This window comes from Aplysia californica, unplaced genomic scaffold, assembly GCF_000002075.1.
Source record: "Aplysia californica isolate F4 #8 unplaced genomic scaffold, AplCal3.0 scaffold00082, whole genome shotgun sequence".
NCBI lineage: Eukaryota > Metazoa > Mollusca > Gastropoda > Aplysiida > Aplysiidae > Aplysia > Aplysia californica.
Genome location: NW_004797352.1, coordinates 295,438 through 308,806, shown reverse-complemented (window position 1 = coordinate 308,806; position 13,369 = coordinate 295,438). Strand labels below are relative to the sequence as shown.

The 13,369-nt window shown below is 41.5% G+C and overlaps 1 protein-coding gene across 1 annotated transcript in view; it reads left to right on the top strand.

The window, feature by feature from the left end:
- Window positions 1–13,369, top strand: part of LOC101854155 (S phase cyclin A-associated protein in the endoplasmic reticulum) — a gene marked incomplete at its 5' end in the record, with an annotated part of 113,801 nt that overhangs the window by 22,541 nt on the left and 77,891 nt on the right. The window contains 6 exon segments of the mRNA XM_013080344.2: window positions 1,190–1,320; window positions 1,585–1,650; window positions 2,349–2,475; window positions 3,285–3,397; window positions 3,702–3,825; window positions 4,406–4,689. Of these exon segments, the coding sequence (XP_012935798.1) occupies window positions 1,190–1,320; window positions 1,585–1,650; window positions 2,349–2,475; window positions 3,285–3,397; window positions 3,702–3,825; window positions 4,406–4,689 (845 nt within the window).

The following is a 13,369-nucleotide window of genomic DNA, read 5'->3' as shown; positions in this document are numbered from 1 at the left end:
TGTCGCCATGAAAATAAATCAAAACCGGTATTTGTCACTGTACTGTCACTTGTGGGGGCAACAAACAAAAAAAAGAAAAGAAAGTTATACAAGCCTGTCCTCAGAGAAAGTTGCATTTGAAAATAGCAAAAGTTGCAAAAAGTTGCAAGAAAAATCAACAAAAGTTGCAAGAAAAGCTGCAACACGTGTATAGCTAAAAATGTCATGGAATTATTGGAATACATTAAATTGTTGATGCTCATTGCAATCAAAGTAACCAACGTGAGTTTTGTTAGATCAAAATCAAAAGTTAAATGAGAATGTCTACCGTACCAAAAAAATGTATTTTAAAAAAATAACCCAACTGCATGGAGGTTCCATGGTGTACAAAAACAGTTTGTCCCCTGACACATGCGTCAGGTCCTCAATTTTAAACTCCCGCTGACGTTGGGCAGGTGTGACCAGCGTGGTTTTGGGGCTGTTTAAATATTATAATCTTACACCTTTTGGGGGATTTTTGTTCCCCCCCCCTTGAAAATTGAGAAGCCGGGTTGGCAGTTTTTCTAGGAAAATCGAAACTATGAATATGATATGATTCCTTTCGGACATGTGTGTTTTTTAAAAAATAGGCTTTCGTCATGAATTTCTTGACCAAATCTCCTTGAATTTTAACAATTTCTCCTTGAAACCTCCTTGAAAACTCCTTGAATTTGATGGGAAGTTCATGGCAGGAACCCTGTATACTGCATTTTATTCTTGCAGTGAGAATTCTTGATTGTTGCAAGTTTTAAAGAAGCTCGAGATCTCAAGTGTTTGCAAAATGTAAAAAATTGGGCCACTGCAAAAGACTGAAAAGGAATACATAATATTGGGGAATTCGAATCGCCAGTTCAGAACATTAGTGAAAAATGAAATAGGCAAAATACGAAGAAAAAAAAAGAGTGCGTCAAAAATAAATCCAGCGCACAGTAGTTCTGTCACAAAGAATGTCTTTTGTCTAATTTTCAAGTACTTATTTCTGACAAGTAAAAAGCCATGAATAGTAAATAAGAAAATGTTGCACTCTATGTTGATCTCATGTGTGACTGTATATTTTGATGTTTGATGACTTCTTTTGAGGTTTCTGTGGAAATATGGTTGCTTCTTTGGTTGTTTTAAAAATCTGTTTTTTTTGTTTTTAAATGTCCCTTACCTTTCTTTCTATCTGCAGGAAACTTTCAACCTGAAACATATTGTTGATGCTCCAGACAATAGCAACCATCCCAAGATTGTTACTGAAAAAGAGAGACAGAAGTCTTTGAAGAAGCGGTGCAAAAAATTGAGACAGAGAATGATTACGAGGTAAAAAAACATTCTAGTCTCTGGGTTTTTGAAACTATTGTTTTGTTATTTTGAAAAGCTATCTGAACAAATAGTTAGTTGTGCCCCTTAGTCTTAAGTTTTTTCCAGAGATTCATGTTTTGTTGTCTTTCTACATTGTTTTAAAGGGACAGAATTGCAAAGGCTTAGTCCACAGATGCAGCAGTGCCACACACCCTGCGCAGACAGAAGTGAGAAACCCCTGACCTCTAATTTATTTTTAACATGCTTCTTTTCTTCTTTCAGGGGTCATGAGTATGAGAACAGTCTTGCTAACAAATGCAAACTTGCTGAATCAGAGCATAAAGCCAAGTAAGATATTACTTTTTAATTAAGGAAAAAGATAGAATCATCAGCTTAATGCTTCCTTTCGTTAAGGAAAATAAGTTTCTTTTGTATGTCTCTCCCCCCGTGCCCCCCCCCCCCTAAATATATTTATGCCTCATCTGTTCATGTATGAAAAGTAGAATTTAAATGTTTTAAAAGTCTTTTTAAAGACTTTGTATTGTTTAAATCCTTTTCATTTACGGGCAAATGTGCAATTTCGGTCTGTTGTTTGTTTCTTTATAACAAGATTGATTTGGCAGGTGCCTTACTGTGGTTTTATTCTTCTGGGGTTTATGTGACTGGTATTCTATCCACACTTTAGTGTATAGACAACTTAAATAATCAATTTGTAATATTTGTTCTATCAAACCCTACTGTGAACTCTAAATTTGTAAGTACAGTTGAAAGATGACAAAAGTGATTGTCTCGGACAGGTGGATGTCTCAGACAGTGTCCTTGTTTTGTAATGTAAAAAAGCCAAAAAAGAAGTGGGAAGTGTTCGTTTGTTCAAGTGATTGTCTTTGACAGGCGCATAAGAGCAGTCTCAACTGTTATTTTTTTTTGGCAGATAGATGAATGGCTTTATACTTTTCCTTTAAGCATTAACTTTCTTAAAGAATTGTGGGTTAGTTAACTTTTTTAAAAAATATGAATTTTCTCATCACATTTTTCTCTATTGACAGAATGCACAAAGTGATCAAAGACATCAGCAAATATCTTCAGTCTCAGGACTCTGGACCCTGGCCCCAGAACAAAGTGTCTGCCCTGGACAGAGCTCTAGGAGAAATTGGCAGAATACTTGAGAAAAAGGTTACCTCTCTTGCTGTGAAAAATCTCTTGCATATGAAATGAAACAGTTGTCTATAGTTGTAAGAAAGGGATTCCACTTTTCTGGAAGTTTCTGGAATTCCAAGAAATATTGAATATTCTTAGCTCTTTGTTTTGTTTTTGGCAATGTAGTTTTTCCTTTTTGTCTCTGCAGTGTGGTTGTTTCTTTTTGCTCACTATGCTGTCAGTTTAAAAAGTCTTACTCTTTCTTGAGGTTTCAAATTTTGACTGGTGAGACTTTGGACTAGAACAGTGCTTGCCATCTTGGGCTATATCGGCCATAATGGGGGATTAGGTAATCTTAGTGGGCGATGGGGATCACCAGGGTAGTGACAAGTATTATTTAATGCCCTGATTGGAAGTACATGTTGGTGGATGGTACGAAAACTTTAGCCTCTTGAAGGTGGCAGAAGTGAGGGCTGTCTATTAAAGAGTTAACAAGCACTGGACTAGACGCAACAGCATATAAAGAAGAGCTACCTGTGGAGATTTCAGAGGCTGAAGATTAGGAGAAAAATTGTTGTTTATTGATGTTTGTGTAGAGATAAAGTAATTTGCCTGAAATTTTTCAACCTTTTAGCAGCTGGCATCAGGAATGGTTCTCTGAAGATGAATACTCTTGGTGAAAGTCTGAAAGAATTAAATCAGTTCGGCTTGAATATTTGTTCAATGCTCATTTACTTATGTAATATATTCTAATTTCACATCCCCTTAACCATTTTATTTTATAAAAGTATATTGTGTCAAAACTTCCCTGACAGTAAAAAAGTGTTTATCGTTCTCATTTTCAGAATGTGAATGACCAGACAAGCTTCCGCGTACTGGGTGGATTTAGTTCCCTGAGCAGAATTTTGCTCACAATTGATGATGGCACAGGTTCCTTGCCTTGTGTAATTCCAGCCAAGTGAGTTATTGTTCAAGCTCTACTCTTTGTTTGTACTGGGTCAAATATACATATATTTTTTTTTATCAAACGAGGGATGTTTCTGTTTCCTATTTAACTTTGTTTGCTGATTTGGTTCCTGCTCTCTTTATTTGTTATTTTAGTTAATATGGTAGGCATAATATGGACTGCACTAAGCCCAAACATACAGTCGAACCTTCTCTAATGGCCACCTGTCCAAGACAGTATCCTTGGCCAATCACCCCCCCCCCCCCGATTGCTTTCGCCGTGATGCCTCTCATTTATTGTCATTGTATTTGTGCAGATCTCTGAGCCACACCTCTGATGTGTACAGGCTAGCCTGCAAGAACAACTTTGATAACTGTCATTACATGCTGTTCAGCAACAAGATCGGAGCTCTGGTGGACCACCTTATCAACAGACTAAACGTAAGTGGTATTTTTTTCTGTTCATAGTTATGTTTCTCAAGGTCTTATTATATTTAAGTCTGTAGGAATGTTTAGGTGCCTGCTTGAATTTCTATGATATTCATACAAGTTTTGTCATGTTCCGGTTGACCTGACAGTACTATTTGTTTTGATAACTCTTTTATAGGCCTTAATTTTCCAATATTTGGTTTTTATGCTAAGTAATTTTTAAAAATCAATGTATTTGTGAGCGATTTGTTATATCCCCCCCCCCCCCTTTACGAAATAAACTTAAAAGGAATGGGGAATGATCTCTTTCATGATAAAGATTTTACAAGCTGACATTGTACTGCTGCACAAGTTTCTGTTTATTTTTTCTAAAGGTCATTCGACAGTTGAGAAATGTTACTACTTTCTTGTTAGATGTTTTTGAAAAATTTTCTGAAAGCTGCTTGTATTTGTGGGTTGTTATAGGATGGTTTTGAGTAGTTTTAACAGTATTACTGTTGTCTTAGTCTGTCTTCTTGGTGAAATGTAGCCACCATTCTATCAGTTCAACTTGGACTCAGCAACTCCTTCTTCATTTGGTGTTTCTTTACAGGCCATGATTCCCGAGGGCTTTGATTGCCTGACTACCACTGTTGGTGGGGGAGTGACCGGGGCAGGCAGTTGCTACGGCGGGAGCAACAGCTCTGACCAGAGCAGTGAGGGAAGCTGCCACAGCCTTCCTTTTGATCCCGTGTGCTCCAGCCTGATGCAGACGCTGGGCATGGTGCTCACCTGCCTGGCCAAGAACAACCCGGCCAGCAATTGCAGTGAGGCGAGCTCCGAGCGCATGAGTGGCACGGCCGATGTCTTCACCAACAGAGGCAACGACATCATTAGGTGAGTAAAACCTACCGTAACACTACATTTGTGCTGAGATTACCTGTCACCTGTCACCATATGTGGGTGGTTAGCGGGTGCTCTGGTTGGTTTGCTTCTTCTTTCCTATCAAACATCTATCGTCCTTATCTCCCCTTCTTCTTTTTTATGTTTGTTACTCTCTTGTAGCACCTCTAATCTTCTGGCGCTCATGTGATCTTATGCAGTTGCGAGCACCGTAAAACCTCTACTAAAACTAAAACTGTCACCATATCTGTGTCTGTCTGTTGGTGCCCCACTCCTTGTCATGACAGCCTCCATCTTCCGTTGTCTCTGGTTTGATGTATGATTTCATGAAGTTAAAGACCACTGTCAGATTTTATGTGTAATGTCAGCCTTGCCTTATTTCTCTTTGTCTTGCAGTACAGTTGTCATGGGGTCCGTGTTTAGATTTCTGTTGGGGTGACCAAAGTATTTTCTCTTCTCTTCTCCTCTCAGAGTACTAATGTCGAGAGACTGGCATGTATTCCTCAGATGTTATAGAAAACCCGAGCACTGTGTATGGTTGATGTTGTATCTTTGTTACTTTTCCTTTACAACAACAACAACACCCCCCCACCCCCCAAAAAAAGTTTCAACAAAAATGGCTAAAATTAAGGGGAAGCAATTTGTGAACGTGAATAAGGAATTCTCGGATTTGCTCCCTTTGACTAGCCCTTTCTCTTTACTGCCAATGTTTACAAGATCCCGTTGTTCACATTGCTTTACTATGGTGACTGTTTCTCTCCGTGGGCTTTATTGTGCTCTGAATCGTTTGTCAATAGGGTACTTGTTTTGTTGGTCAGATACTTTATGTCGACCTTTTTGTGGTGTGATTGGTTTTTGTATTGCAGTGGTTGACCTTATTATGTGCTCTCGATTGGCTGTCATTTTTAAAACTTTCATAACCATGTAGATGGGTGGTTGGCGGGTGCTCTGGTTGGGTTTACTCCTTCTTTCCTATTAAACATCTCTCGCCCTTATCTCTCCTCCTTTTTTGTGTTTGTTACTCTCTTGTAACACCTTTAATCTTCAGCACTTATATGACGTTATTGTGTTGCCAGTGCCGTAAAACTCTTACTAAAACTAAAAAACCTCTCATAACTATATAGTGGTGTTACGAACCCTTCCGTACAATCCCACTTTATTTTAGCAGGTAGGCTATGAAGGGGATAAAGTGATTTCATTCATGACTTGCAGTTGTTTAGCATTTCATTCTTGTATTGTGCTTAGGAAGAATCCAATGAAACAGCTTGGTTTGTATCATGTTGGACTATGGAGTTGATGGCCTTGGGTGGTTGGCGGGTGCTCTGGTGTGGTTTGCTCCTTCTTTCCTATCAAACATCTGTCGTCCTTTTCTCCCCTCCATCTATTTTGTATTTGTTACTCTCTTTTAACACCTCTAATCTTCCAAACTTATCTGACCATATTGTGTTGCAAGTGCTGTAAAACTTTTACTAAAACTAAACTGGTTTTGAATCCCAGCCTGGGCATTCTTGAACTTGAGTCGTTTTGTTGAGTTTTCAATGCTCTCAACCTATTTGGCTCAGTCCTAACAGAGATGGACGTTAAATTCGGAGGTCCCACCTCTTAAATAACTTATTAGTGTTGAAATGGGTGTTAAACTCTTGCATACTAACCTGTTTGGTACTACTCACACAAATTTACTCACACCCTCTTCCCTCTCCTGGAACTCAATAAATAATGCCGTACGTCAGTGACTACCTTTTCAAATTCCTATATGATTGAGACGTCAAGCCACTTTGAACATCATACGGAAATAGTTGAAAATCAATGTAGTTTAATAAGATAATGTTCCATGACAGGTCTATCCCTCCAATATTAGAGGTGGTGCAAAGATCCAATATTTACTTTTCCTGTTGGTTTTATTTTGAATTTCTTTTCTCAACACCCCCCCACACGCACACACACCCCGCCCCAGATCAAGGCAAATAATGTAGTCTTAAAAACTTTGATGTAAGTACAGTTGCTACTCAGCTTCAATGACTTTGAGTCAGCTGCTCTGTATTCATGACGAGGCTTTTGAAATGAGAACGTCAAAATATTCTTAAGAGTCTTCAGTAATGAAAATCACGAAAGCAGCATTTTCAAAAGCGTATGCAGTTGGTTGGAGGGCCCCACTTTCTATATACAGCACAATAGAAATGATGTGTTGTAAAATACGTGTGCTGAACCACCCCCCCCCCCCAATTAATTGTGTCTAGTGGGTGGTTAGTGGGTTCTCTAGTGTGATTTGCTCCTTCTTTTCTATCAACCATCTATCGTCTTTATCTCTTTTTATCTCTCCTCCTTTTTTGTTTGTTTTCACTCTCCTATAACACCTAATCTTCAACTCTTATATGATCTGATTGTTTTGCAAAAACAAAACCATGCACCCCCCAAAAAAAACAAAAACAACAACAACAAAACAAATACCCCCTTCCCCCAACCCAAACCCCCAACAACAACAACAACAACAACAACAACAACAACAACAGCAACAAAAACAACAACAAAAGCAAATCCCATGTGTAGTAACATCTTTAGCCTACGATTTGACTCCCCTGAAAATATTACATCATCATTAATCTGGGGTGGAAAGAAAGAAGTGTTTTAAAAGAGATATCGTACTGAATGTATCGTGATCGCGTGATTCAGGTGATGAAGCCGCTCTGCTTGGAGATAAACGGTATGTCGTCGGCAAGCTGTTCACATGTAGTAAGCCTGACAACAGGAGAGAAAAAGTGTCATTCTTTAAAAAATTGTACAACCAATATGAGTATGTTCTTGCTTTGTTTCAACAGTTTGGACAAAACGTTTTTTGAACATGTTATGTGCAGCAGACACTACCGATTAAAGTACTGAAATTTATTAAAAGAAAAAAAAACTGGGCTTAGTGCATTTGAACAGCTAGCTTACGTTATGAGATGTTCAAGGTTTTGATAACTGGAATTGATATCTCGCTAAAACGACCTTGGTTCGTTTCATCACGTATGTGACGTCACAGGGGGGGGGGGGGCTTTGGTCGGCCTATGTATGCCGTTAAACCGTGGCAGTGATTTTTGTTGTAAGGGTGTGGGAGAACAAATACCTGGGTGACAATTTTCAAAATTTTAAACATCGCTTCCCTTTTTTTTTTTTTTTAAAGCGTGAGTTTGGACACAATGTTTTCTAAACAAATTTGAAATGTCTCCTTGAGCCGCTCAGCTTCGTGGATGTTCTGAGGGCTCCACCAGTAGGTCATACTTTTATTCTTTATTGTGTCGCTGGTAGGTCCTACTTTTATTCTTTATGGTGTCACTGGTAGGTCCTACTTTTATTCTTTATGGTGTCACTGGTAGGTCCTACTTTTTTTCGAGGGTGGTTTACGGGTGCTCTCGTGTGGTTTGCTTCTTCTTTCCTGTCAGACATCTATCGTCTTTATCTCCTTTCCTTTTTTGTGTTTGTTACTCTCTTGTAACACCTCTAATCTTCGGCACTTATGTGACCTTATTGTGTTGCAAGTGCCGCTAAACACTTTCTAAAACTAAAACCAAACTACTTTTATTCTTTAGGGTGTCACTAGTAGGTCCTGGTTTTATTCTTTAGGGCGCCACCAGTTGATCCTACTTTATTGTTCCTCTCGGTTTCTATCCCGCTCTTTTCCAGCTTTACTTAGCGCTGTCGTGTCAGTGTGCTTCTTTGTACCCAACGAACTAAACCCCAGCCGTTGAGTTGTATGCGCTTCATCTCCTGTACGGACTCGGGTCACTGTCATCAGCTCATCTATTCCCGTCTTTATGCCGTGTGTCCCTGTGCGGAGATCTTTGATTTGGCGGGTACTCTGGTGTGGTTTTCTCTTTTCCTATGAAACACTGATCATACTTATCCCTCCTCCTTCCGTTTTTGTGTTTGTTACTCTCATGTTGGCCGAGCGGTTAGTGCGCTCGTCTTCGAAGCGGAAAGTCTGGGTTCGAGCCTCGGTTCGGACACGGATTTTTTTCGCCCCCTCTTGTCCACCCAGCAGTAATGGGTACCTGACTTCGAGGTTGGAGAAGTAAAGGCAGCGTGGAAAGGAACTGGCCACCCTATCACAATGTGCCGAAGGCCCAGGAAGTTGTCTCACTAACAAGGCAATCCCCAATGTCCAGATCGGATGTGGGAACAACTTTTTACTCTCTAGTAACACTTCTAATCTTCGGTACTTATATAACTTAATTGTGTTGCAAGTGACGCAAAACACTTCCTATAACTAAAAAAAAATAAGACATGGGCGGGTCACCGTCATCAGCGTTTCATGTCCCGTCTTTGTGCCGTGTGTTCCGCGTGTGGGGATCCCTCTTTGGCAGGTGCTCAGGTGTGGTTTGCTCCTTTTTCCCTACCAAAGTTCTATCATCCTTATCTCTCCTTCTGTTTTGTCTTTGTTACTTTCTTGTGACACCTCTAATCTTCTGGCGCTCATATGACCTTATGCAGTTGTGAGCGCCGTAAAACCTCCACTAAAACTAAAAACCTCTAGTCTTGGACACTTATATGACTTTGCACAAGTACAACATTTTAAATATTTGGGACCGTTATATCATCAGATGGGAGACGTCACACCGAAGTGAAAAGCCGCATTTGCCAAGCAAAAGCCACCTTCCACAAAATGAAACAATCTATCACTGAAAACAAAAAGAGTACTGAAAAGTTACATCGAGCCTATCCTATTATACGGATGCGAAGCATGGACAATCAATAGATGGAAAGAACAATTGAGGCGACAGAGTTTTGGTTCATAAGACGCATGCTGCGTATCCCATGGACAGCTAGAAAAACAAATGAAGAAGTCGTGGTTGAAGCAAATTACAGACGACAGCTTATGACGAATATGCGAATGCGACAGGCAGATTTCATTGGATACACAATGCGGAAAGAAGCATTGGAGAATATTGTAACAACATCCAAGTTTGATGGAAAGAAAGACAGAGGCAGACAGAGGGAGACAGAGGGAAAAGATACTGGACAAGTTGACTGCATGGCTGGGAACAGCAAGGACAGCAGACACCGTCGCTTCGACGCAAGGCAGATTGAAGTGGAGGTCCATGATCGCCCACTCCAGTTGGCAAGACACCGGATGATGATGACTCCCTTGTAACACCTCTAATTTTCAGCTCTTGTATGGCTTTATTATGTTGTAAGTGACGCAAAACTCTTTCTAAAACAAAAAAATTCTCGTTACCGTCATCAGCCCTCCTGTCCCCGTCTTTGTGCCGTGTGTCCCCCATGCGGACATCCTTTTTGGCAGGTGCTCTGGTGTGGTTTGCTCCTTCTTTCCTATAACAAATCAGTTGCCCTTTTCTCTTATCCTTCTTTTTTTTGTGTTTATTACTCTCTTGTAGATGTAATACCTCTGGTCTTCGGCACTTATGATATGACTTTATTGTGTTGCAAGTGCCGTAACACTAATTACTAAAACTAACCTAAACTGTCTCTCCTCCTCATTTTATCGTGTCTATCAAACTCTCTTACAGCACCTCTAGTCTTCGGCACTTGTGTGACCGAAATGTGTTTCAAGTGCCGTAGAACTCTTACTAAAACTTACCCCCCCCCCCCCACCCCCTGAAGACTTGGGTCACCGTCATCAACTCGCCTGTCCCCGTCTTTGTGCCGTGTGTCCCCCCGTGAGGAGATCCTCTCGTGGCGCAAGTCGGCGTGGTTAGTGTGCCTGGCCGACCTGTTTCCGCGCGACTCCATTGGGAGGCACACGACCGTGCCGTGCACGCCGGGCTCGGCCAACAAGCGAGAGTAACGAGCTCATTAACACCACTCTGCTGGCGAGTTTTTCTTTTTTTTGTTGTCTTTCTGTTATTTAGTTCCGACGTTCTACCCCTGTCCTCCTAATTTTTGTCTGTGGTTTCGTTTCAGTTATTGGCGCCTTTTTTGGGTTTTTTTTTTTTAAATTCCGCGTTAAGAGGTACATAAGTTTATGAATTGTGGATTAAGTTGTTCCTATCACATATCTATCATCCTTATCTCCCCTTCTTCTTTTTTATGTTAGTTACTCTCTTGTAATACCTCTAATCTTTTGGCGCTCATATGACCTTATGCAGTTGCGAGCACCGTAAAACCTCTACTAAAACTAAAACGTAAGTTTGAAGGAATATTTTGTTCTTTAAAGTTTGGACTCTGGAAATTGAAATTATTACTTATAGCCCTTGTTTTGTATAGTGAACTAGGTCTCCTTCCATCGGGGGCAACTTATGGAAGTCAGAGATGGGGTTCCTCCTCCTCTCCCACCATTCTACCCTCCCACCCTTCCACTCTTCCACCCCCCTTCTCCCCACCCCCTTTCTGCCCCCCCCTCTCTCTTCTCAAACCGAAAGCCACGAGCGACTGACTGACCATTGACTTTTAATTTCCTGGCCCCGAGGAGACGACACAAAGGACAGGCTCCCATGCTTGGCTGACCCCGCGTTTCCGTTGCCCTCGTCTGATGTCGGGTCGGGGCACGTGAGCGCGTGTATGTGCGCGTGCATCTGTGTGCGCGCGCGCCGATGCGTTTGGTGCTGTTGCTTCTGAGTTGTGTGGGTGGGAAGAAGTGCGGAGAACTGGGTGGCCTGTCCTGTCTCTTTCTGTCGACTGTATTCAGTTTGTTGACAATGCTTGAAAAACTCGTCTCTATGACTATGAATAGCTGTTTGATTGCAAAAGTCTTTGGACCCGAATTTGGATGCGCTGGAAAGTCGGTTTGGGGGGGGGGGTGTCACTGGTCCTACTTCTTTTTTCCCCTCTTTTGTTTTTATCTGTCTATGTGTCTTGCTTCTTCCCTACACCATATGGCCGTTATCGTGTCGATGTGATTCTCTTTTCTCGAACTGAAGCGTTGGAAAGACATATTGGGTTGATCTTTGTGAGCAAAAAAGGCATCTGCTGGTCATTGCTCGCTTTTTTATTGTGAGGGGACATGAACGAGTGTGTTCTTGGCCGGTCTGTAATATGATAAATTACTTAATTCTAATACCTGTATCGAGTTTCTTTGTTCTTTTTGAAAAGGAGCTCACAGGAAGCTCAGGCTGGCCCTGACTGGCAGAGTTGAAGTTGACCCCTTCCTAATAATATATTCAAAATTGTGTTGGATTTTGCAACGTGTGTAGCAGCTTATTCACAAGAACGCATAGTTCACTGAAACAGGCATACCTGTACTCTTTTATGAGGAAACTATCAACAGTCCTCACGCCAAGACCAGGAAGAATCCGGATATAACGAAGACGTATTGTGCTTGCGAAAGTAGAGGCTAGAAAGAAGGGGCTCGCACATACGACAGTTTAGTCTTGAATCAGTTCGCAATATTGTCGTGAAAGAACAGGGTATAATTAATTGACCAGTGGTAATGCTCTTCGCCGTCGAATGCAGCACACCCGAGTTTGATTCTCATGTGTGGAGAATTTTGACCGAGAATGTGGAGTGTTTCTGCTGGGACGTTGTACCTCTCTCAGCCTGGGTTGGCTTTGACAGGCAGGCTCGAAGCCCTTCTCCTAAATGGTCAAACTTGTATCAATGGGGGCGTAAAACACCTGCAGAAGGGTAGAGTTGGTCAATGCTGAAGACATAGTTTAGGTGTCAAAATGTGTATATGGTTGTAAAGCATTTCTTTTCAAGGACGTCATGGAGTTCGGGTCTGTGTATCTAATGAGCTTGCATGCTTTTTGATGGCGGAGTTCTTTGACCAGTTTAAAAAAGAAGTGAAGTTCTTGTTTATAGTTGTCTCCCTCTCGTACCTCTCCCATTCGTGATTGGTAGGCCGTTATTCTTCACTTTCTCTGGCGGGCCAGTTTAGTTCCATTTGTCATCACAGCCTCTCTGGGGGATATGCAGTGTTGCAATCTTCCACACGCATGCCATTGCCATTCACGTTGTCAGTATTCGTGGGTTGTAAATTACCATTTGCAGCCGGCTAAAGTGTGAAAAATAGGGTAAACTACCTTTTTTAAGAAGATAAGAAGCTTGGAATGGAGTGGGCGGTTGACGGGTGCTCTGGTCTGGTTTGCTTCTTCTTTCCTATCAAACATCTATCGTCCTTATCTCCCTTCCTTCCTTTTTTTGTGTTTGTTACTCTCTTGTAACTCTAATCTTCGGCATTTCTATGACCTTGTTGTTTTGCAAGTGCCGTAAAACTGTTACTAAAAATCTTATTAAAAAGCCAGGCAGGGAAATACATTTTTTATTTAGTACTTGCAAAGTTGAAAGCCTGTATGCTGGACCAAGACCGCCTAACGCGTTGTGCTCGTCGCGCGGTCCAGAGTCTGTGAACTTTACCGAAAGGTCGTGACGTTTAGTGCCCCAGTGATCGGGCTCAGCGGGATGTGAAGATTCTGTCGTGAGCTAATCGAAGGCGGCTTTGATGCGAGGTGAGCGTCCCACTGTCCCGGCTGCCCGCGCCCCCTAGCGGCCGCCATTGTGTCTGTGTTACCGAGTGGAAAACATCGTCGGGGTCAGTGAGAACGATGTCGGCGCTCCAGATATGTCGTCAGTGCCTGTCCTCAGTTTCGCCCCGTTGCGTTGATTGTGAGTTGGTTAGATACGCACACGATGTCGCGAGAGGGTTATTTATGGTTGGGGCAGGGGGAGGTTGCTGTTTCGGTTTTTCCCTAACAATATCGATATTGGTTGGGGTGGAGAGAAGAGAGAGAGAGAGAGAGAG